General features: G+C 62.6%; 1 protein-coding gene and 1 long non-coding RNA gene across 11 annotated transcripts in view; one reads left to right on the top strand and one right to left on the bottom strand.

Annotated features, from left to right (window-relative positions):
• LOC115306386 overlaps positions 1-5,474 on the bottom strand; it is a 10,129-nt gene extending 4,655 nt beyond the window's left edge. The window contains exons 1-3 of one of the 3 annotated variants that reach the window (XR_003915317.1): positions 5,285-5,474; positions 2,749-2,830; positions 2,192-2,290 (exon numbers count right to left, since the gene is read on the bottom strand). This is a non-coding gene — a long non-coding RNA (uncharacterized LOC115306386). Of the gene's footprint in view, positions 1-2,191; positions 2,291-2,748; positions 2,831-3,039; positions 3,131-4,257; positions 4,413-5,284 lie in introns of those variants that run through there. The other 2 variants (XR_003915316.1, XR_003915318.1) reach the window with 2 other exon arrangements.
• Positions 3,417-21,517, top strand: part of CDC42BPG (CDC42 binding protein kinase gamma) — a 25,173-nt gene continuing 7,072 nt past the window's right edge. The window contains exons 1-37 of one of the 8 annotated variants that reach the window (XM_029956744.1): positions 3,417-3,642; positions 6,193-6,284; positions 6,365-6,448; positions 6,829-6,924; positions 7,238-7,386; positions 7,934-8,027; positions 8,218-8,418; positions 8,555-8,803; positions 9,236-9,315; positions 10,113-10,210; positions 10,303-10,383; positions 10,659-10,756; positions 10,862-11,041; positions 11,335-11,427; positions 11,573-11,697; positions 11,774-11,846; positions 12,079-12,185; positions 12,273-12,387; positions 12,636-12,784; positions 12,868-12,956; positions 13,232-13,284; positions 13,381-13,479; positions 13,572-13,631; positions 13,920-14,025; positions 14,319-14,452; positions 14,535-14,674; positions 14,775-14,856; positions 15,487-15,703; positions 16,553-16,615; positions 16,729-17,328; positions 18,387-18,484; positions 18,580-18,664; positions 18,793-18,913; positions 19,071-19,188; positions 19,340-19,466; positions 19,588-19,673; positions 20,659-21,484. In XM_029956744.1, coding sequence (XP_029812604.1) covers positions 3,483-3,642; positions 6,193-6,284; positions 6,365-6,448; positions 6,829-6,924; positions 7,238-7,386; positions 7,934-8,027; positions 8,218-8,418; positions 8,555-8,803; positions 9,236-9,315; positions 10,113-10,210; positions 10,303-10,383; positions 10,659-10,756; positions 10,862-11,041; positions 11,335-11,427; positions 11,573-11,697; positions 11,774-11,846; positions 12,079-12,185; positions 12,273-12,387; positions 12,636-12,784; positions 12,868-12,956; positions 13,232-13,284; positions 13,381-13,479; positions 13,572-13,631; positions 13,920-14,025; positions 14,319-14,452; positions 14,535-14,674; positions 14,775-14,856; positions 15,487-15,703; positions 16,553-16,615; positions 16,729-17,328; positions 18,387-18,484; positions 18,580-18,664; positions 18,793-18,913; positions 19,071-19,188; positions 19,340-19,466; positions 19,588-19,673; positions 20,659-20,715 — 4,659 coding nt within the window. In that variant the 5' untranslated portion in view covers positions 3,417-3,482 and the 3' untranslated portion in view covers positions 20,716-21,484. Of the gene's footprint in view, positions 3,643-6,192; positions 6,285-6,364; positions 6,449-6,828; positions 6,925-7,237; positions 7,387-7,933; positions 8,028-8,217; positions 8,419-8,554; positions 8,804-9,235; positions 9,316-10,112; positions 10,211-10,302; positions 10,384-10,658; positions 10,757-10,861; positions 11,042-11,334; positions 11,428-11,572; positions 11,698-11,773; positions 11,847-12,078; positions 12,186-12,272; positions 12,388-12,635; positions 12,785-12,867; positions 12,957-13,231; positions 13,285-13,380; positions 13,480-13,571; positions 13,632-13,919; positions 14,026-14,318; positions 14,453-14,534; positions 14,675-14,774; positions 14,857-15,486; positions 15,704-16,552; positions 16,616-16,728; positions 17,329-18,386; positions 18,485-18,579; positions 18,665-18,792; positions 18,914-19,070; positions 19,189-19,339; positions 19,467-19,587; positions 19,675-20,658; positions 21,485-21,517 lie in introns of those variants that run through there. The other 7 variants (XM_029956747.1, XM_029956745.1, XM_029956750.1 and 4 more) reach the window with 7 other exon arrangements.

Consider the following 21,517-nt stretch of genomic DNA (forward strand, 5'->3'; position numbering starts at 1 on the left):
ATGGCCGTGTGACCCACAGCCAGCCTCTCCTTTTTCCTTGGCTCTCTGTCTGGGGAAGGAGTGGGTCACTGCCTCTGCTGTGGCCAAGGGCAAGGGCAGCCTGCCACTCTAGTTAGACCTTCAGGACCATCTGCGGCTCCCTGAGCAGGGCTGGGCGAGGCTCATCCTCTGAATCTCCCTCGACCTTGGGGAAAGGGGAGCCACGGACCAGGCTTGGGACACCCAAGATGGGGCTGTGATTGCAAGGGACCCTGGAGCCTGTCTTGCTTCTGGTCCCCTCCCAGACCCAGAGAGCGATGCTCTGGGGGTCGAAGAACCTGAGTTCCCTCCCACTTCCCTGGGGCCCCCTTCCCCGGGCTGACCTCTTTCTTTTCCTGCTAGGCCTGGGTCTCTCCATCCAAGGCCTTTCACAGAAGTCTATGTCAAGTTCACTGCAGTTTGGCTTTCCTTGCACCCGTCACCGGGCAGGGCATCCGGGTGCTGCTCCACCCAGTCAGGCACTGGTGGAGGGCTGGGACCTGGATAAGGAAGAAGTCTGGCACCACCCCTGCCCCCCTCCCCAGCCTCAGGTATTAATCTATTAAGGGAGGGTAATAATAACCCCCTCCTTATGAAGATAACAGATCTGCAGTCACTTAGAAATGCTCAGGAGCACCATAGGGATGTAAGGTGTTATCGTGGTGATCTGCACCCCACAAGGCTGGGGGAGAGATCGCTTCAATATCAAAGGGACTCCGTGGGGGGAAGAAGAGTATGAGGGGAACAGGTGCCCCTGCCCCGGGGCACCCGCAAGCAGTGACCAAGAAGGCCATGGGGAAGAGGGGGACGTGGGGGTCTCTCTTCAGACTCTTCCACTGAGCACCCACCAAGCTGGGTCGGGATCCTGGCCCCACACAGGGCTCCCTGGGACGGGGTCTCTGTGGTCCTGCGGGTCTGGCTCACAAGCTCACAAGCCACCGGGGCAAAGCAGGGACTCGGTGCTGTCAGGGCTGGAAGACGGGATGCTTGTGGAGGCTGGAGCAGGTTAGGCACAGACTGAGTCTCGAGGGGCTTTCTGACCTTGGAGCTGCGGGCGAGCGGGCAGGGCACCCCACCCCCCTTTTACAGACAAGGAAACTGAGGCTGGGAACAAGGAAGTGACAAAAGCAAATCAAGTACCAGATGGGCTGGGAGTGCCGAGTGTCAGTCCAGCTCTGACCTCGGCAGGACTCACTTTTTGCTCTGTGGGACTCAGTTTCCCCTCTGCTGTGCTATGTGGGGATGGAGTCTTTTTAAGATTTTTATTTTTTAAGGTCCTTGTTTCTTTTTTTTTTTAAATGTTTCTTTCTTTATTTTTTAGAGAGTGAGAACACGAGCAGGGGAGGGGCAGCGAGAGAGCAGGGGAGGGGCAGAGAGAAAGGAACAGAGCAGGGGAGGGGCAGAGAGAGAGGAACAGAGAGAATCCCAAGCAGAGCTGGATGCTGAAATCAAGAGTCGTTCGCTTCCCGGACTGAGCCACCTAGGCGCCCCCAAGATTTTTATTTTTTAAAAGTAATCCCTACACCCAATGTCGGACTTGAACTTACAACTCCAAGATCAACAGTCACATGCTTTACCGACTGAGCCAGTCAGGTGCCCCCATTGTGACGGTTTTCATAGGGAGCCCCCAGTTAAAGGCAGGAATCCCGGGCACTCAGGTCACCATAAGGTGGGCTAAGCCAGCCAGGCCCCTCTGGGGGGATGGAGTCTGAAGGGCATGAGGGTAGCCTTGTCTGGGAATTCAGCATTCCCAGAGGTGTGGGGACTTGGCCAGAGGTCACACAGGGAGTGATCCAGGACCCGGAGGCCTCACCTGGTGGCCGGTGCCTGCTGGCCCCTGGGGGCTGTGGTGGGCTTGGGGCAGGGACTCAGGATGTCCAAGAGCAGCAGCGAGAAGCGGCCCATCTTCCCACCTAGGACACTTTCCCTACCCCCTGGTTCTCTAGGATATGGGCACTTGGTCCTGTCCTGAGCAACTGACCCTGCTCTGGTCTCTGGCGCCCCCCTGTGGTCCGTGGTGGAGCAGGCCCCACCCCTGCCCTGCCCCATGAGGAGGGCCCAGAGTGCTCCAGGTGAGAGAACACCGGAACTCCTGCCACGGCTCCCTCCCAGGGGACAGAGGCGGTGATGAGATCCCCAGATTTGGGTTTGGAGCCTGCCTCCCTTCTCTCACCGACTGACTTGGGTGAGACAGCCTGACTCCATGTCACAGACGCGAGGCACCAGGAAGTCGCGGGGCACCGGGAAGCCACGGGGCAGGTCTCTGTGGAGACTAAACAGAGACGAGTCAGAAAGTTCCCCTGTGTACTGCCGGGGAGGCTCAGTTCAGCTCCAGGGACATTCCCGGAGTGTCTCCTCCCTCAACGCTGGCAACCTGACCGTCTGGACTCCAGGAGGTCCCAGTCTGAGGCGGGGAGGCAAATCCCCAAAGAGATCTTTTAATGGAAGAAGTTGTTGTCCAAAAGCCACTAAAATGCCCCACCCTTTGATCCCTCCTCTTGGACAGGCTCACAGTCCCATGGCGTCTGGTCCAGCCCAGCTGGAGACAGCTGCGCAGAAATCAGAAATGCCACTGGATAGAATCAGGCCCTCCCCTCTCCCACCTCCTCCGGCCCAGCTTCCACCTCTCCGTGGCTGGCCGCAGGCCTCGCTCTCGCCAATGCTTAAAAAGCCTGTCGTGGAGTTGCCAGCCCAGCCCCACTCCAAGGTCCACTCTGCCTCTCCGTTCACCTTCGTCCTTCCCAAGCCTCAGTGTGTCCATCTGCCAAATGGGTGTAACCATCCCTGCCTCTCCTACTTGCCTCCCAGTCGGCTGTAACAACACAAAAAAAATGAAATCAGAAACTAGCAAGGTTCCCCCTACCTCTTGCAGGGGGAGGGGAGATGGGTGTGTGCCAAGCAAGGCCCGCATCCCAGGGAGAGAGGGGACTACAACTCCCATCCGGCTCCGGGGTCGCGGGCGTCTCCAGCCCCCTCTCCCAGGGGGTTGAGGGAAGTGGCACTGTCCCGGCCATCCCCCACCGAAGTTAGGGGCCGGCGAAGGCCCCAGAAGGGCTGGGTCTGGGGCCGCGCGGGGACCTAGGTAGCCTTCCCGGCCCCAGTGGGAGACACTCCACCCCGGCCCGGCCCAGCCAGGGGAGTTTACTCTTCGAGACCCGCCCCCCCACTTCCTGGCCGAGGGTTTGGCCCGCCCCCGCGCGCCTCCGCCCTCCCACCTTCAATTGCAGTCGCGTCTCCCATTGGCCGGCGTTCACCTGCCCGTCCGTCGGAGGGGCGGGGCAGAGGGCGGGGCGCGACGCCCAGGTGTGGGCGCCTGGAGGCCGCGGAGGAAGGTGACAGCGGGGAGGGCGGGAGGGGTGGGGGGAGGACGCTCTAGGGACCCGCGGACGGACTGACGGAAGGACCGACGGGCGGGCATGCGGGCGGCCTGGCTCTAGCCCGGGTGCGGGGCTCCGGCCGCAGCTATGGAGCGGCGGCTGCGCGAGCTGGAGCAACTGGCGCGGGGCGAGGCCGGCGGTGGCCCCGGGCTCGACGGCCTCCTGGATCTGCTGCTGGGGCTGCACCACGAGCTCAGCAGCGCCCCCCTCCGGCGGGAGCGCAACGTGGCGCAGTTCCTGAGCTGGGGTGAGTGGCCCCGGGCTGGACGGAGGTGGGGTGGTCCAAGGTACACCGCGCCGGGGACCTTCTCCGCCCCGCGCCCCTCGCAGGGGAGCGGCACCCCCACGGGTTCACCGCGCAGAGCTGGCCCTTGCCCTGACACATGCCACCGGCCCCCTTGCGCCTTCCCAGATGGCTGCACACGTCCCCCTCACTCAGATTCACACACACTACTTCCCACTCACGGAACCTGGCGTGTGTACACAACACACAACTTACACGGACACACACAAACTTGGCCCCAAGTAGGGACCCCAGATGTGTACTACAGAGTCATGTCAGGGACTCTTCGCTCTCATGTCATTCCTCATGACCCTTGAGAACAGTCACACACGCAGACCCTTGTGTGTGTCTCCCACGTACTACACAGACACAAGAGGATACATACAGCTCAAGGAGAGATCCAGGGAGCCCCCCACTTCACCCTGAAGACCACCCGCACCACCCTGGCTCTTATAGTATACTCTTACCCACCTCCACTCACAGATCCTTAGGCATTGCACGCCTAGCACACATTCCTACAAACACACACTTCTGTCTCTCTGCACGCAAGACCACACCAAACTGGGCACAGCAACCAACCTCAGCCCCTTTGTCTGTGCGAGCCGCTGGCCAGGCTTCCTGAGGTCTATTCCTCAAAGCCAGGGACGGGGGCCTGGCCCGGGGTGGGTCTGCATCCCTTCCGGGTTGACTCATCTGAGTCACCGGAAGTGGCCGACCTGGAGTAACCCTCAACCCAAAGTGGGCACCCGCACCAGCCCCGGGACTCCCTGGTTATGCCCGGCCAGCCCGTGGGGGCAGGGCTTAGGGGCCTGGCCTGGAGAGCCAGGCGAAGCAGGTGTTTGCCCGGTGGGTGACCTGTATTCCCAGCACCCCTTAGCTCTGGGCAGATACAAGGCCTGGCCTGGCGTAGTCGGGGGCCTATAAGACATGCCCGCGGGCTGGCCCCCAGCCCTGCCCTCCCCTCCAGGGTGAGGGCAGCCAGGAAGCCCCTGCCTCTGGTGCCTGCCGCTGTCCCTGGGACTTCTGCACCTGATTCATGTGTATCTGACCATGTTGTCATCACCTGCTGTGACGCCTACGCACACGTGTGTGTGTGTGTGTGTGTGTGTGTGTGTGTGTTTGCACACACGTGCTCCTCCCTGCCTGGGACCCCAGCATGGGGGCCTGTCTATTGACATCTCCCCAGGTAGCCGGCAGGGTGGTGACTCATTCTGCTCCTGCTCCAACTTGTCCCTGTGCCTGCCCAGAGCCCCCATTCCCTGCGGCAAGGCGAGGGGACAGGGCAGCCTGTCCCAGGAGCTTAGAGCCTCCTGACCACAGGCCCCGGGTTTGGGCTCCTGTCTGGCCGATAGAGAGACACCCTGGCCTCAGTTCCCCCTGGGGCCCTGTGGCTGCTCTGCCCAGCTGCACACACAGACCTGGGAAAGAGACAATTAATTTTGGTAATGAGGTTTCCACACCACGCCTGCTGCGGGGGTTCTGCCTGATAGACCTGTGGAGCAGCTCTCTGTCCCTCCTCCAGACCTGCCCAGCTGGCAGGGAGTTTACCTGCTGGCAAGGGGAAACTGAGGTGGGGAGCCAGACTGCAGCTACCCCCAACACTTACCAGTCACTCTTGTCTCCCTAAGTTTCCAGGCTCCAGCTCCCTGCCCCCCAGGCCCGTGGCTTCTCCGGGCCTGGAAAAGGCCTGGGAGTGACTGGAGATGCCCCTACAGGGCGTATCAGGAACTTTGAGGGGAAGAGCTTCTTGGCCAGGTCAAGGCCACGTCCAGAGGCCTAGGGTTGTTGGGCTGGTCCGGCCTGGAGGAGATCTGGAGTGTTGACCCCTTGGGTGCCAGCGTCAGGCGCCAGGGAAAGGCTTTTTGGCTGTTTGTGAGTCTTGTGAGAACCTGGGCAGACCCACTTACGCCTCCAGATGGAAAACGCCCCACACAGGGAGCACAGAGCGTGTCCTCCTCCCTGAGCCCTGCAGAGCCGTATCTGACCTGTCCTCTGGGGCTGTCCCCCGGCCTCACTCCCAGCCAGGTACCTCTGTGCCTACAGGGTCCCAAGACCAGGGCTCATGGCTGCCCGATGGCAGAGAAGCCTCTCTGGGGACAAGGAATGTTGCCCGTCCAGTTTCCCAAGACAGGCCCAGGCCTGGGCCTGAGAGGCGCCAAGAACTGGGAGCTCAGGGTGGGAATGGTATCCCCTTCCTCCCCGGGGTGACCTGGTCAGCCAGGGTCAGCCTGGCAGGGAGGGACTACAAGTTCCATCAGCCCCTGGGATGAGGCCGCCTAGAGTCTGGGGACAGGCGTTCAGGGAACCGTTGATTTGAGGAGGTCAGGTGGTCAGGAGAGCCCGGACCTGCGCCTGCCACACTTCCTACTCATGACTGAGGGGGCTGCAGCCCCCCTCAGCCCCTTGGCCAGAGGCCACCCCTGCCCTGGTGGGGGTTGAGGCTCCTGCTTTCCCCAGGGAAGAGAGGGAGCTGCCCCCCTGTACTTCCCTGAGCCCCACTCTGTGTCCCTTCAGCTGGCCCCTTCGTAACGAAGGTGAAAGAGCTGAGGCTGCAGAGAGATGACTTTGAGATCTTGAAGGTGATCGGCCGAGGGGCCTTCGGGGAGGTGAGCAGAAGGTATGGGGTAAGGTGGGAGGGGGGTTCGCACCCAGGCAGAGCTGACCCCGGTGCTCCCTGCGGCCTCAGGTTGCCGTGGTGAGGCAGAGGGACAGCGGGCAGATTTTTGCCATGAAAATGCTGCACAAGTGGGAGATGCTGAAGAGGGCCGAGGTCAGTCTGGGGTCCGATGGGACTTTGGCACCCTACAAATAGGCGGGGGGGGGCAGGGGAAGGTGCTGCCTTTGGGGCATGCAGGGCATGCTGGGGGAAGGGGCAGGCATGGCTGCTGGGACGGCTGAGGGTCCATCACAACAATCGCCAGCCTCCCCTGTCGCTTTTCCACAAAAAACCTTTCTTAGAAGGTGCTGTAGCTCCCATTTGCCTTACTGTAACACTGAAGCCCAGAGCCATAGAGCACGGGCCCTGGCTCACCCAGGCAACCTCTATCCAAGCTCCTAGACTTACTTAGTCTTCCTCCACCCCCTGAGCTGGCGAGGAGGGCTTCCTGGGCTCTGATCCCACCCCACCCCTGCTCCCCAAACCTGCTGCAGACTGCCTGTTTCCGGGAGGAGCGGGACGTACTGGTGAAAGGGGACAGCCGCTGGGTGACCACTCTGCACTACGCCTTCCAAGACGAGGAGTACCTGGTGAGGGTACTCGGCAAGGTTGGGGGCTGGGGCCCGGGGACAGAGAAGGCCCTTGGGGGCCAGAGGTGCTGGGCCCAAGGAGAGGGAGACCCCTCCTACTGGGACCTCTGGGTTTCTGGTCCTCTGGGGCCCCTGCCCGGGCTTCAGCTGGGGGCCAGCTTCCCTAAAGCTGCTTACTGGGAGATGCCCTTGCCTCTTCAGAGCCCCTCAGGACCCTGGAGAGGTGGGCGGAAGGCAGGGCCCTGGGGCAGGTGCCCCCCACCGTCCCCCCTGATTCTTGCCCCCAACCCCTGCTCTTCCCCATCCCATCCAGTACCTGGTGATGGACTATTACGCCGGTGGGGACCTCCTCACTCTGTTGAGCCGCTTTGAGGACCGCCTTCCACCCGAGCTGGCCCAGTTCTACCTGGCCGAGATGGTGCTGGCCATCCACTCTCTGCACCAGCTGGGCTACGTGCACAGGTGGGCCCCCAAAGCCCCTGCCGCCTGCCCAGCCCCTGGGGAAAGCTCTGGGGACGGCGACAGACGCCGGTCGCTGAGCACTCACTAAGCCCTATGCCGGGTGCTTCATATGCCCGATGCCTTTGAATCCTCGCACCTGAAACCTCACGTGATGGGGGCTGCTCTTGTCCCCACTTTACAAATGAGAAAGTCAGGATTAGCACAGGTGAGCACCTGGCTTGAGGTGACTTGGTCAGTGGGGGACTGAGTCGTCATTTGCAGCAGGGAAGCCTGACTCCTGTGTCCCACACCGCACACTCTTCTGCCTCCATGGGTCCCTTTTCCCAAACTAACCACCGTCTTCCTTCTTGGTAGCCAGGAGGCCTGGACACCGGCCTTCCCCCTCCCACATGCATGCACACATGCTGTTCTTGTGTACTCGCGAGAACACGTGTGAGCATATACGTGCCGGCGTGTGCATGTGCCCACGCACTTATACCCCAGAATGTGCCAGAACACACATCCACACACGGAGGTCCAGCCCCTCTCTCTCCTTGCACTCCCTCAGGGATGTCAAGCCGGACAACGTCCTGCTGGATATGAACGGGCACATCCGCTTGGCTGACTTCGGCTCCTGCCTCCGTCTCAACAACAGCGGCATGGTGAGACCCCAGAGCCGGGGCAGGGGACACCCAGCCTGGACAGCTCCCAGGGGGAAGGGAGGAAGAAGGCCTGGGTCCAGGCCCCAAGAGGGGCCACCAGGCCAGCTGGGGAGGAGGGGTGTCAGGCCGAGACCATCAGGTCTAGCCAAGCCCAAGGCTGTTCTCATGGCGGCAATGCCTCCTCTCCTAGGTGGACTCGTCAGTGGCAGTAGGGACACCAGACTACATCTCCCCCGAGATCCTGCAAGCCATGGAGGAGGGCAAGGGCCACTATGGCCCACAGTGTGACTGGTGGTCCCTGGGAGTCTGTGCCTACGAGCTGCTCTTCGGGGAGACACCCTTCTATGCTGAATCGCTGGTGGAAACCTACGGCAAGATCATGAACCATGAGGTCTGGCCGCCAGGCTCCGGGAGGGAGGGCAGAGGAGTCCTGAGTCCGCGTGGTTGGTATGCCCGCAGGTGGCGGTGGGATCCTGCACACCCACCTGGCGCCCCTCCACTCTCTCTACCCCACCCCCGGCCTACAGGACCACCTGCAGTTTCCCTCGGATGCACCTGACGTGCCACCCAGTGCCCAAGACCTGATTCGCCAGCTGCTGTGCCGCCAGGAGGAGCGCCTGGGCCGCGGGGGGCTGGACGACTTCCGAAACCACCCCTTCTTTGAAGGTGTGGAGTGGGAGCGGCTGGCGACCAGCACTGCCCCCTACATCCCGGAGCTCCGTGGGCCTGTGGACACCTCCAACTTCGACGTGGATGATGACACTCTCAACCATCCGGTGAGTTTGGGCCCCGCTGCAGTAGGAAAGCTGCCTGAGCCTTGCTGGCTATGGGTACTCCCCAGAGGTTCTCCAGAGCAGTTTCCGGGCCGAAGATGAGACCTTCACACCCCAGAGGCTCCTGGGAGTTATGGTTCACCTGGGCTGGTTCACCTGTGCCGAGGTGGGTTGTGACAGGTGAAGGTCCTTTAACCTCAAGTATCATCCTATTAACCAGAAGTCTTGTAAGGAGACTCCCAGCAGCACCTGGGAGGCTGTGACCGCAAAGGCTCATGGGGGTTGTAGTCTGTTGAGGGTGGCCACATCACCCACCTACGTTCCATCTGAGCGGGAAGAGGTCAGCTCTCCCAGTCCTGGAGAGTCTCCTGGATCTTGAGCTTCAGTCAGGAGCTATGCCTGTTGAGTCTGACCCTCCTTCCCCTCCTTCTCCAGGGGACCCTGCCGCCACCCTCCCATGGGGCCTTCTCAGGCCACCACCTGCCCTTTGTGGGCTTCACCTACACTTCGGGCAGGTGAGTCTAGTCCTCACATACCTAGTAGGAGGCTGGCGGCTCTCTGGCCTGGAGACCTGGTCAGGTAGCCCACTGGACCCTGGGAAAGGGGCTGAATGGCCTGCCTGTTGCCTGGATGTGACAGGTGCTCAGGAAACGGGCTCTGAGTCCTCAGACAACCCCCATGTCCTGAAATTCTGGTGAAGCCAGGCCTATGCCCCCTATGGGACCTGTCCCAGCATGTGGCCCTTAGAACATACCCTCTACAGCAGGCTGAGAGTGTCCTGCACTTGGAACCAGAGGCCTAGAGTCAAAAGGGCCCGCTCTGTCCCCGAGCCACACTCTATTCCTCTGTAAAGTGGCTGGGATGATCTAGTTCCATGTGAGGGGCTGGCCTGAGACCACAGTGAGGTCTTGGGTGAGGAGGTGTTCTGAGGTTGGAAGCAAATGTCTGACCTGCATTCTGAGCGCCCACCGTGTGCCAGGGAGCAGCTGGCCCAAATTGCTAAGTCCTCTTTATAGTCCTTGGAAGAGGACCTGTTATCCCCTCATTCTCCTTCGAGGAAACTGAGGCTCAGATATGTTAGGTTAGGTTCACACAGTTCATAAGGGCCAGGGCTTGAACCTAGGTCTGGGGAGCTGCCCACGGGCATCCTGGGGGCAGGGTCTGGTCTGGCTCCTTCCAGAGCCCAGGGCTGTGTATAGAGCTGGGGCACAGTGGGTGTTGTTTGAATGAATGAATGACCGGCTGCAGGAGGACGGAGGAGCCTTTGCGGGGTGGGGGGGTTCCCTCACTCGTGTTGCCCTGTGCTCCCCAGTCTGGGCCCTGAGAGCAGCTCTGAGCAGTTGGCTGCCCTAGAGCAGAAGCTCTGTTGTCTGGAGCAGGAGAAGACGGAGCTGAGCCAGAAGCTCCAAGGTACAGGGGAGCCAGCTGGGCCAGGGTGGGATGGGTCCCACCCAGGACTAGCTGCTCACCCATGGGTACCCCCCCCCACCCGGCCCCCGTAGATGCCCTGGAGGCCTCCTCAGACCATCAGGAGCTGGAGCGGCTACAGAAGGAAGTGCAGACTCTACGGCACAGGCTGGCAGGTACCCGGCCCCCCAGGCTGCCCCGTCTCTACCTACCCCCCCCTCCCCTCACCCTGGAGGCTGAGCTACTTTCCCAGCATCCAACCTGGGCTCCAGTCCTGGCCCTGCTCTGTGGATGAGGTGTGACCTTAGGGAAGTACCTTACACTCTCTGAGCCCGCACACAGAGAGTGAGCCAAGGAGACCCCCTTCCTGGGCTGTGGTGAGAGCTCTGCACATGCAGTGCCTGGCTGAGGCCATCGGTTATACGCGGGCCTCAGTGACAATTCCTGGCAGAGACCCCGAGGGACAGCAACGCCCCCTTATCCCAGACGGATGGCAGTAGCCCAGGCCGGGACTTGGACTTACAGCAGGAGACAGACCGGCTCCTCCGGGTGAGGGCCCGGTGGGGTGGCCGGGCGGCCCAGGGCTCCCCGGTAAGGAGGCCCACGGCCTGACTCCACACCGTGCCCTCCCCGCCCCCCGCTCCAACCCCCCAGGAGCTGGCCGAGGCTCGGGCAGGGCTGCAGGCACAGGCACGGGAGCTAGGCCAAGCCCAGGAGCGGCAGGAAGAGCTGCTCCAGAGGCTGCAGGAGGCCCAGGAGCGAGAGGCAGCCACAGCCAGCCAGACCCAGGCCCTGAGCTCCCAGCTGGAGGAGGCCCAGGACACCAACAGGAAGGTGAGGGACGCGGGTGTGTGGGGACAACAGCAGAGCCCTGCCCCTGTGAACCCCAGGCTGGGGGGCGGGGCAGGGAGCTCAGTGCTAACAACACCACATGCCTCTGCACCCCCACTGTGGCTGGCTGAGGCCTGAGGAGGGGATGACAGTAGGGTGGCACCAGCCGGAGGTCCCCTGCCTGCGTCCTTGCTGTGACTGGCGGGAGGAGAGGGGGCCCTGAAACTCTGTAGCGAGGCGGGCAGAGGGTTGGGATGGACACGGTTAGCAATGGCTGCCTCTGCGCCTCATCACAGCTGCAGGCCCAGGTGGCCACCCTACGCCGGGAGGTGACACAGCTCCAGAGACAGCAGGAGCAAAGTCTCGAGAAGGAATCTTTCCGGGTCAAGGTAGTGAGGTCTTACTCTCTTCTAAGTGGTGCCTCCCTTGGCCTGACCTCATCAGGGCTCTCAGGGCCAGGCCTTTGTTCCCAGGGGCAGAGTGGGCCATAGCTTCTCAGGCCCCTGGCCCTGACCCTTCTCTGTGTCCCTCAAGACCATCCACGCCGCCTCTGAGACCAATGGCACGAGGCTGCCCGATGGCTGTGGGCCGCAGGAAGCGCAGCTGAGGAAGGAGGTGGCAGCCCTGCGTGTGCAGCTGGAGCAGGCCCGCGGCCATGGGTGAGCCGGGCAGCCGGGGCCGGGCACGGGCCGGGGACCCAGGCCGGGGGCCGTCAAGTCACCCGCTCTTCCCCAGGCTGAACGGGAAGGAGGAGGCTCTGTGCCGGCTTCAGGAAGAGAACCGGAGGCTGAGCCTGGAGCAGGAGCGGGTGAGCACGGCAGATGGAGGACGGGCAGCCTGATGGGCGGTGGGACAGATGTGGGGAGCTGGCTGGGCAGGTGGTCCAGGCGGCCGGGGCACAGAGCAAGCTGTGTCCCGGGTCCTGCCACGTCCACAGGCAGCAGGCAAGTGATGGCGGGCCAACAAGGGTGGACCCAGGTGGGGCTCCGGGGTGCTAGGGCCCACTGGGGACTGAGCCATCTTGCTCCCCGGCCCCCCAGCTGGTGGAAGAGCTGGAGCGGGAGCAGCAGAGCAAGCAGCAGCTGGAGGGCGAACGGAGGGAGACGGAGAGCAACTGGGAGGCCCAGATTGCCGACATCCTCAGCTGGTGGGTGCCAAGGGGCTGGCGGGGAGGGGCTGGGCCCGGGCAGGGCTGAGGGCCCAGGCCGTGACCCGGAGTCCCTGTCCCAACCAGGGTGAACGATGAGAAAGTCTCAAGGGGCTACCTGCAGGCCCTGGCCACCAAGATGGCCGAGGAGCTGGAGTCCTTGCGGAACGTGGGCACCCAGACACTCCCCACCCGGCCGCTGGTGAGCCCTGGAAAACCCTGGGGGGTGGGGGTCTCGGCAGCCTCACCTGGAAGGTGGGGACACTGAGTTCATGGAAGATTAGCGGCTCACCTGAGCTCACAGCAGGTCAGGGGCCAATCTAGGGCCTGGAGCCTGGCCAGGTGGTGTGGCCAGCAGTGTACTCTGACAGGAGGGGCCTCTGAAGCGGCCAGGCCTGGGGGGGAGGCATCTTACACGGGCACCCCTTCCCCCCCCCCCCCCACCGCCAGGACCACCAGTGGAAGGCACGGCGGCTACAGAAGATGGAGGCGTCGGCCAGGCTGGAGCTGCAGTCAGCACTGGAGGCCGAGATCCGGGCCAAGCAGAGCCTGCAGGAGCAGCTGACGCAGATGCAGGAGGCCCGGCTGCAGGCCGAGAGGTGAGGCCCGGGCAGGCCCTGCAGTGGGGGGCTCGGGACCCACACGGGGCCCATGCTGAGCCCTCGACGGCTTCTCCCCCCAGCCGTCTACAGGAGGCTGAGAAGCAGAACCAGGGCCTGCAGCAGGAGCTGGCCTTGCTGCGGGAGGAGCTGCAGGCCCGTGGGCCAGGGGGTAAGTGGCCGTCTGCATGCCTGGCCTGGAGCAGGTCCCCAAGGGGTCCCACAACAACCTGGCAGGACTGCGAAAATGGGAGTTTGTTCTAGACTCTGCCACTTACCCATCTGTCACTCAGCACCCGCTGTGTGCATACCCACCACGGCCTGCCATCATTTCTCCATTTTACTGAGGTGGAAACTGAGGCTCCTGCCGGCCCCCAGCTCTCCAGGAACAAGTGTTGAGGCTGGGCCAGGGACCCCACCCCAGTGACCTGTGTTCTCTGTTTGCAGACACTAAGCCCTCAAGCTACCTGATTCCCTTCCTGTCCCTCCGGAGCTCAGAGGTAAGGCTGTTTGCCAGGGCTGGTTGTGAGGAGTCACGGTCAGAAGCCAGGGGCTTTGATTCCCACTCCTCTCTGCCCTACCTCACTCCTCCCCAGAAGGATTCCCCCAAGGACCCTGGCATCTCAGGAGAGGCCCTGAGGCCCGGTATGGAGCCCGAGCTGAGGCCGGAGGGCCGCCGCAGCCTGCGTCTGGGGGTGAGGACGAGCAGGAGTCCCGCATTTGGGGGGCTGGGCCTCACGCTCTGCCTGGGCCCCCTCACCCATCTGCTTGCCCCCCTCCCTTGCAGGCTGTGTTCCCCAGAACGCCCACCACTACTACCGCCCCTGCAGAAGGTCCTCCTGCAAAGGTCCGCACCTAGGGGTTGGGTGGAGGCGGGAGCACTGAGCTATTCTGCCAGGTCTCCCAGGACCTGCTTGGGTCCCCCCACATGCATTAGTCCTGGCTGGCAGGCCGCCCTGGGGACAGTGGCATTTAGCCTGAGTGCAGTGACAGACCCATTGGGACTGGCTTCACACTGCCACTGCCTTGTTCCCTGGTTCCACCCCACACCTCAGGGGGGCTTTGGGGGTGGGACTCAGGGCCCTGGGAGGCCGTGGTCAGGCATGGGTAACGAGCACATCCCCCCTGTCCCCAGCCCGGCTCACACTCGCTGCGGCCCCGGAGCTTCCCATCCCCCACCAAGTGTCTCCGCTGCACCTCGCTGATGCTGGGCCTGGGCCGCCAGGGCCTGGGCTGTGACGGTGAGACCCCCCCCCCCACCCCAGCAGCACGCCTGCCTCCCATGTGCCAGCCCCGGTCCCCTGGAGGAGAGAACGAATGACCCGGGGCCTGACACATGCAGGCTTGCCTCTCGGTCCAGGCCTCATCTCCCACTGCTCAATTTGTGTGTGGGTTTTTTTTTTCCCCTCACTTGATGGGGAATTGGTGACAGTCCAGGCACCACCACAGCCTCAGATCAGCGGGAACCCGAGTCCTGGTCCCAGGCTGCCCCCGCCCAGCCTCACACCATCTGCCGCTCCTGCTTTCTCCACAGTCTGCGGTTACTTCTGTCACTCAGCCTGTGCCCCCCAGGCCCCACCCTGCCCCGTGCCCCCTGACCACCTCCGCACGGCCCTGGGAGTGCACCCTGAAACGGGCACAGGCACGGCCTACGAGGGCTTCCTGTCGGTGAGCTGGGGCTGGGGAGGGGGAGGCTGGTGTGGGCGGGCCAAGAGCCTGGCGGGCCCTCCCATGCCCGCCTTTCCCGCAGGTGCCACGGCCCTCAGGCGTCCGCCGGGGCTGGCAGCGGGTGTTTGCCGCCCTCAGTGACTCCCGCCTGCTGCTGTTTGACGCCCCTGACCCAAGGCTCAGCCCAGCCAGCGGGGCCCTCCTACAGGCGCTGGACCTGAGGTGGGTGCCAGTCAGTGGCAGGGGACAAGGGATGCGGGTGGGGTAGGGGGGAGGCAGCCAGGGGCAGTGTGACCTCTGACTAGCCCCATGGGCCTCCCAGGGACCCTCAGTTCTCAGCCACCCCCGTCCTGGCCTCCGATGTGATCCACGCCCAGTCGAAGGACCTGCCACGAATCTTTAGGGTGAGTCCGCCTCCGCATGGCCCTGCTCCAGCCTCTATTCTCTGTCTCCTTCTCCACGGCTACCCTCTTCGTGAGCCCACATCCCATCCCTGTGACTCCACGGGGACAGCTACGGTAGCCTCCATCCCACAGCGCCATGCACTTTCTGTATGTGAAGCTGCCTGCAGCCTGCTGGTTTAGGATCCTTCCGTGGCTTCCCGGGCTCCTGACTGTGGCCTTGAAGCCTCACATTTCTGACCCTGCAGGCCTCCCCAGCCTCTCTCTGCAGCCTCTTTCTTCAGTTCCCAGAGTGCCCCGTAACCGAGGGCCCTACACATCCTGTTTCCCCAGGCCAGCCAGCCCCCAGCTTCTCCCCAGCCTGGGTCATTCCTGGTCACTCCCCTCATCCCTTGGGCACTACCAGAAACGTCTCTTTCCTCGGGAGGTCATCTTTCACTCTTGGCCTGGGCTGGGGATGCCCCGTCCTACCACAGCGCTGGTCCAGGGCCTGTCTGACCACCTGCCCTAAGGCAGCTCCTAGCACTGTGCCTGGCAGCTCACACCGGCACTAAGAAGCATCAGCCAGTGCAGAGAGGGAGGGGGTGGCTGGCTCTTGGCCCCCGGCCCTCCAGCCTGAGTCCCTGCCTGCAGGTGACGGCCTCGCAGCTGGCGGTGCCCCCTGCCACATGCACCGTGCTGCTGCTGGCAGAGAGCGAGGCTGAGCGGGAGCGCTGGCTGCAGGTGCTGGGCGAGCTGCAGCGGCTGCTCCTGGATGCGCGGCCAAGGCCTCGGCCTGTGTACACGCTCAAGGAAGCCTATGACAACGGGCTGCCACTGCTGCCCCACGCGCTCTGTGCCGCCATCATCGGTGAGCCACCGCCACGGGGGGCATGGCCCTGGGCAGGCTCAGGGTAGGAGCCACTGCCCAGCCCCTGCAGCCACGGGCTATGGACTCTCTGCATCACACACATGACCCTCTCCTGGGCGTGGCTATGTGGGCGCCTTAGCTAGGGGCCGGGGGCAGGGAGGCGGGGGCTTGGCTTGTTTCTCTGGGCCTCAGTTTCTCCTTTTTCTAAAAGGGTCTTAAGTGAGTGAAAAGAACAAAGGCTTGAGCAGGAGACGATTGAGGGTTCCGGTCCCGGCTCTTACCAGCAGCCGGGTGACCACAGGGAGCCTGGAGGCGGCCGGGCCTCACTCTCTCTCCTGTGGGGACACCTCTGAGATGACAGCTGGGGAAGAAGTAAGGGAGCAGTGGCCGGGGCCCTAAGCCAGGGCCTGCCCTGGAGAACTGGGGGCCTCCCCGTGCACTCAGAGACCGTGTGTTCCCTCCAGGCCCTCTGTGTCAGCCAGGAGCTGGGGGGACAAGGACATTTATTGAGCAGGGACAGCCGTGAGCTGAACCCTCGCCCTGCGTTGTTTCAGCCACAGAGCAGCTCTGTGAGAGAGGACCGGTTACCGTCCCCACTTGACATGAGGGGGAACCAAGGCCCTGAGAGGTGACATGACATACCCCAAACCCCACAACTTGGGGCGGGGGCCTCTTACCTGTGGGCCTTCCCCCATTAGAGCCAGCCCAGACTTTGAGAGAGAAGCGTCCAGGCATGCAGGGACAGTGGGATTGCTGAGAAACTGAGGCTCAGCAGGGACAGGTGGACTGCCTGGTCTCCAGCTCCCTGATGGCCTCCCTGACCCCTGATTCTCTCCCTCCCTCTACTAGACCAGGAACGGCTCGCTCTGGGCACCGAGGAGGGGCTGTTTGTGATTCACTTGCACAGCAATGGTACGGGGCTCGGTGGGCCTGGGTGGGGGTCCGCCCCCGGGGCAAGGGGGAGGACCGGCGCAGGCCGTTGTTCCCCCACCTGCTGGTGACACTCTTCCTTGCCAACCCCGAAGACATCTTCCAGGTGGGTGAGTGCCGGCGGGTGCAGCGGCTGGCCGTGAGCCCCGCTGCGGGCCTTCTGCTTGTGCTGTGCGGCCGGGGCCCCAGCGTGCGCCTCTTCGCCCTGGCGAAGCTGGAGAGCGCCGAGGCGGTGGGTGCCAAGATCCCCGAGTCTCGGGGCTGCCAGGTGCTGGCAGCCGGATGCATCCTGCAGGCCCGCACGCCCGTGCTCTGTGTGGCCATCAAGCGCCAGGTGCTCTGCTACCAGCTGGGCCCAGGCCCGGGGCCCTGGCACCACCGAATCCGGGAGCTGCAGGCGCCCGCGCCCGTGCAGAGCCTGGGGCTGCTGGGCGACCGGCTGTGCGTGGGAGCTGCCGGGGCCTTCGCCCTCTACCCGCTGCTCAACGAGGCTGCACCTGTGGCGCTAGGGGCCAGTCTGGTGCCTGAGGAGTTACCACCATCCCGTGGAGGCCTGGGCGAGGCGCTGGGCGCCGTGGAGCTCAGCCTTAGTGAGTTCCTGCTGCTCTTCACCACGGCTGGGGTCTACGTGGACAACGCCGGCCACAAGTCTCGCATCCATGAGCTGCTGTGGCCGGCAATGCCCACAGGCTGGGGTAAGGCCCGTGGGGGGCCAGCTTGGGTGGGGCCAGGCGCCTAGGGTGTATCACATGTGTCAGAGGAAGACAGGGTCCTCGTGCCTGACCACACCCTGCTCTGCCCTCGGTGGACTGAGCCAGATCTCTCTCTCCCATGTCCTTGCTCATGCTCCTCCCCCAGCCTATGGTGTTCTTTTTGTACTTGGCACACTCTTAACCAGGTCCAGCCCCAATGCCGCCTTGGGGCCTGGGGTTGGAAGGCTCCCCGTAAATGACCACCATGATTTCTCTCATCCGCATTTTGCTTTCAAGCTCACCACGCCGCCTTCCCCTATCACTGGTCCTTTGTTCCTCTTTGCTCCCCCACCTCTGTGTTCAGACTTCTGCCCTGCTGCTCTCAGCACCTTCCAGTAATGACTGGTCTGGTACTCTGGGGGGGGACCTGCAGAATGGGCCGGGCCTGGCTTCTTCGTCGAATCCTGCACCCAGCCCAGGGAAGCACACCGTAGGGGCTGTGAATGGAGGAATGAATGAATGAGTGAATGAATGAAGGAACAGAGCAGTGAGGGAGTCTGGTACCCTCTCAGGTAACTGGTGTGGTGGTGTGCGGGCTGGCAGACAGGGCTCCCTTCATAACCCGTGGCTCTTCTGGCATTGGGCGGAGCACAGACGTAGGCTGTAGGAGTCGGAATCAGACTGCCCTGGGCTCATTCCCAGCTCTCACTCATCACTGGGTGACCTTGGCCATTACTTAGCGCTGGGGTTACATTCCAACATCTGTAAGTTGGGGATGATGGTACCACCCGCCCAGAGTTGTTTGGGAAATAAAAGGGGAAAAAATATGCCAAGGGGCTCGAACTATGCCTGGCATGTGAGTGTTCCGGGATTGTGAGCTCTGATTTGCTGTGGAGGTTGGGTGGGGCAACCTGGCATCTTCAGAAGAAGGTCCAGTGGGCGTGGAAGTTACCGTCGTGGCCGGGCACAGGGGGTTTCTGGGACACCGAGTAGGAACAAGCCCGCGGCGCAGTGCCAGACTTGCCAGGGGCCGCACAGCACGGTGTCTTCCTGCCCTACAGGTTACGCAGCCCCCTACCTGACAGTGTTCAGCGAGAATTCCATCGATGTGTTTGATGTAAGGAAAGCAGAATGGGTCCAGACGGTGCCACTAAAGAAGGTGATGGCCTGCCCCAGAGCCCTCCACTCCTGCCCCCGGCCCTGGACTGGGGTGCAGTCCAGTAGCACGGCTGACTTTTGTGCCTGCCGCCTCAGGTGCGACCCCTAAACCCAGAGGGCTCCCTGTTCCTCTTTGGCACGGAGAAGGTCCGCCTGACCTACCTCAGGAACCGGCTGGCAGGTAGGAAGCGCGTGTGCACGAGTAAGGAGTGTGTGTGCGTTCACGTGTGCATATGTGACCCTGAGCTCCAGCTGACCGGGGCCTTAGGGACGCATGAGCACCGTCCGGCTCTGCTGCTGCTCCCACAGAGAAGGACGAGTTCGACATCCCCGACCTCACGGACAACAGCCGGCGCCAGCTGTTCCGCACCAAGAGCAAGCGCCACTTCTTCTTCCGCGTGTCGGAGGAGCAGCGGCAGCAGCGGCGCAGGTGCGCGTGCGCGGTGCGCTGGATGGGCGGGGCCTCTGGAGATTGAGGGCGGGGCCTCTGGAGATTGAGGGCGGGGCATTCCCCGGGCATGTCCCTGTCGGGAGAGGAGGGGAAGGCGTCCGCTTCTCTGTAGTCCCTACTTCCCCTCCACCCGCAGGGAGATGCTGAAAGACCCCTTTGTGCGCTCCAAGCTCATCTCACCACCCTCCAACTTCAACCACCTGGTACACGTGGGCCCCACCGACGGGAAGCCCAGCGCCAGGGATCCGCCCCCGGTGAGTTCCCCGGAGCCAGTCACAAGCCCCCCTGGCGAGGCTCAGCCAATCACCGACCTTTCCGACGCTCCTGCCCAGATCGCAGCGCTCTGCTTCCCTGGGGCCCACTGCAGTCCCAGCCCTTCTTTACTGTTCCCCCACCACCACCCAGCAGGCTCCAGGAGGGAAGGGCCGAGGTACCCGCGGCTCCGGCCCGCAGCGTCCCCACAGCTTCTCGGAGGCCTCGAGGCGGCCTGCCTCCGTGGGCAGCGACGGGCTCACTGGAGACGCGGACCCTAGTAAGGACAGCCCCTCCGCTTCCACTTCCTCACTATCCCTCCCCAAAGTTTACACCCCCTTTGGACTCATCAACTTTGACCTTGGACTTTTGTCTCTTTCCTCATCCTGTTCCTGGTGCAGTGAAGAGGAAGCCTTGGACATCCCTGTCCAGTGAGTCCGTGTCCTGCCCGCAGGGATCTCTGAGCCCCGCAGACTCCTTGATACAGGTGAGCCGGTGGGGGCCTTTCCCTCCTCTGTTAAGGGACCGGTAGCTCTGCGCTGTGCCACGCCCTGCGCTGGGCCCTGAAGCCAGAGAACAAGCTGAGCCCATCCCTGCCCTGGGTCCTAAAGGAAGCAGACCGACCCCACAGTGGGCCCCAACAGAGGCCTAGAGGCAGGTTGGCCCAGGCGGAAATTTTGGCTGACTGTCCCAGGCGTGTGGCCCTGGGCGAGATGGCCAGACTCCCTGAGCTTATTTCACCTACCAAAGGAGGTTATTATTTGAGATCATTATGTAAGTGAGGATTGTCCGCGGTGATGATGACTTCAACAGGGTGTCTGGCACGTGGGGGGAGCGCCACAGAAGGGGAGCTCTTTAGAGGCCCAGCCTGAGGTGGAGGGATCCGAGGAGGTAGCAGTCCGCCCCAGCTGGGGACGGGACATAAGAGGAGCTGGGAAGGCCCCCGTACACCCTCCAGCCGCTTCTCCACCGTCACCCCCGCTTTAGCCACACCAAGCCATTCAGATCCCTGGGGACTTGCCATATTCTTCCACACCCTCGGGCTCTTGCCCCTGCTGTCCCCCCGCTTTGAATGTTCTCAAGGCTCTGCACTGTTATCTTAGGGCCTCCCTAGGGCTTGCACCCTGCTCCCTCCACCCCTCCTTGTCAGTCCTTCTGTGCTGTGACTTTCCTCTGGATACTACCCCTCCTCCCCCAACTGTGGGCTCCTTGGGAGTGAGGTCAAGTTTGTCTTCTGCCTAATGTAAGGCACGTTGGTTGGTTGAAGAGTAGAGTAAATGAACAAAGGGACTTTTATTTGGGCTCAAAGGATAATAAATGGGAGTTCCCCAAGTTCTTCCCATATAGCCCTACCCCCATCTCATACCTGGCCTCCTCCAAGGGCTCCCTGCAGCAGGTGATGGGTCTGGGGAAGGCCTTTGGGAGGCACTGGTCTGGTGAGGAAAGGGTCCTTCCTTCTGTTTCCCCTCTAGGTCTCAGAACGGCCCCGGAGCCTGCCCCCAGCCCCTGAATCAGAGGGCTCCCCTTGACACTCTCTGGCAGGGCCCACCCCAGTCCCAGGACTGAGAGACGTGAGTGAGCAGAGAGCTTGAGGAATGCTATGCTCCGGCTGGCCCGGGATGTGTGGGAATTCGGACTCAGGAAGGACCTGGGCTGGACAGCGACTCAGAGGCTGGCCTGGGCTCCCAGGCCCCAGGGGACCTGTCTCCTAGCCATCATCCTGCCTTTCCCTTCAGCTCCCAGCCCCTACTTGCACTAGCCACTGGGAATAGAATGGCCCCCTTTCTGCCCTGGGGGCCCCTCTGCCTCTGGAGTCCAGGGGTGATTGTGCCAAAGTTCTCCTTTCCAGTGCCAAGCCTCAGGAAGCCTTAAGCAAGAGTTGGGGTGAGGGATGGAGAAGGACTGGGTCTCTCGCAGCAATCAGGGGTCTTGGCTCTGGACTTTCCAGCCCCTCGGTGAGGCCGAGTTGGGGCATATCCCAGGCTCTGCTCAAGGCCTAGGTAGGAAAGACAGACGCAGATCCAAAAGAAAGGAGGATGGGGTGCCTGGCTGGCTCAGTCAGTAGAGCATGTGACACCTGATCAAATGGGTATGAGTTCGAACCCCATGTTGGGTGTAGAGATTACTTAAAAAAATTTTTTTTAAATTTGTTTTTCTTTTTCAAAGAAAAGGAGGATAGACAAGGAGCAGGGAGGATCTAGGCGAAGGAGGCCATAGGTGAAGGAAGTGACAGAAGGAAGTAGAAGAGACATTGCTAGTGGCTGGCAGGAAAGAGCCACGAGAAGGAGGAGGAGGAGGAGGAGGGGAGGAGGGGAGGAGGAGGAGGAGGGG

Source organism: Suricata suricatta, chromosome 11, assembly GCF_006229205.1.
Source record: "Suricata suricatta isolate VVHF042 chromosome 11, meerkat_22Aug2017_6uvM2_HiC, whole genome shotgun sequence".
Classification (NCBI taxonomy): domain Eukaryota; kingdom Metazoa; phylum Chordata; class Mammalia; order Carnivora; family Herpestidae; genus Suricata; species Suricata suricatta.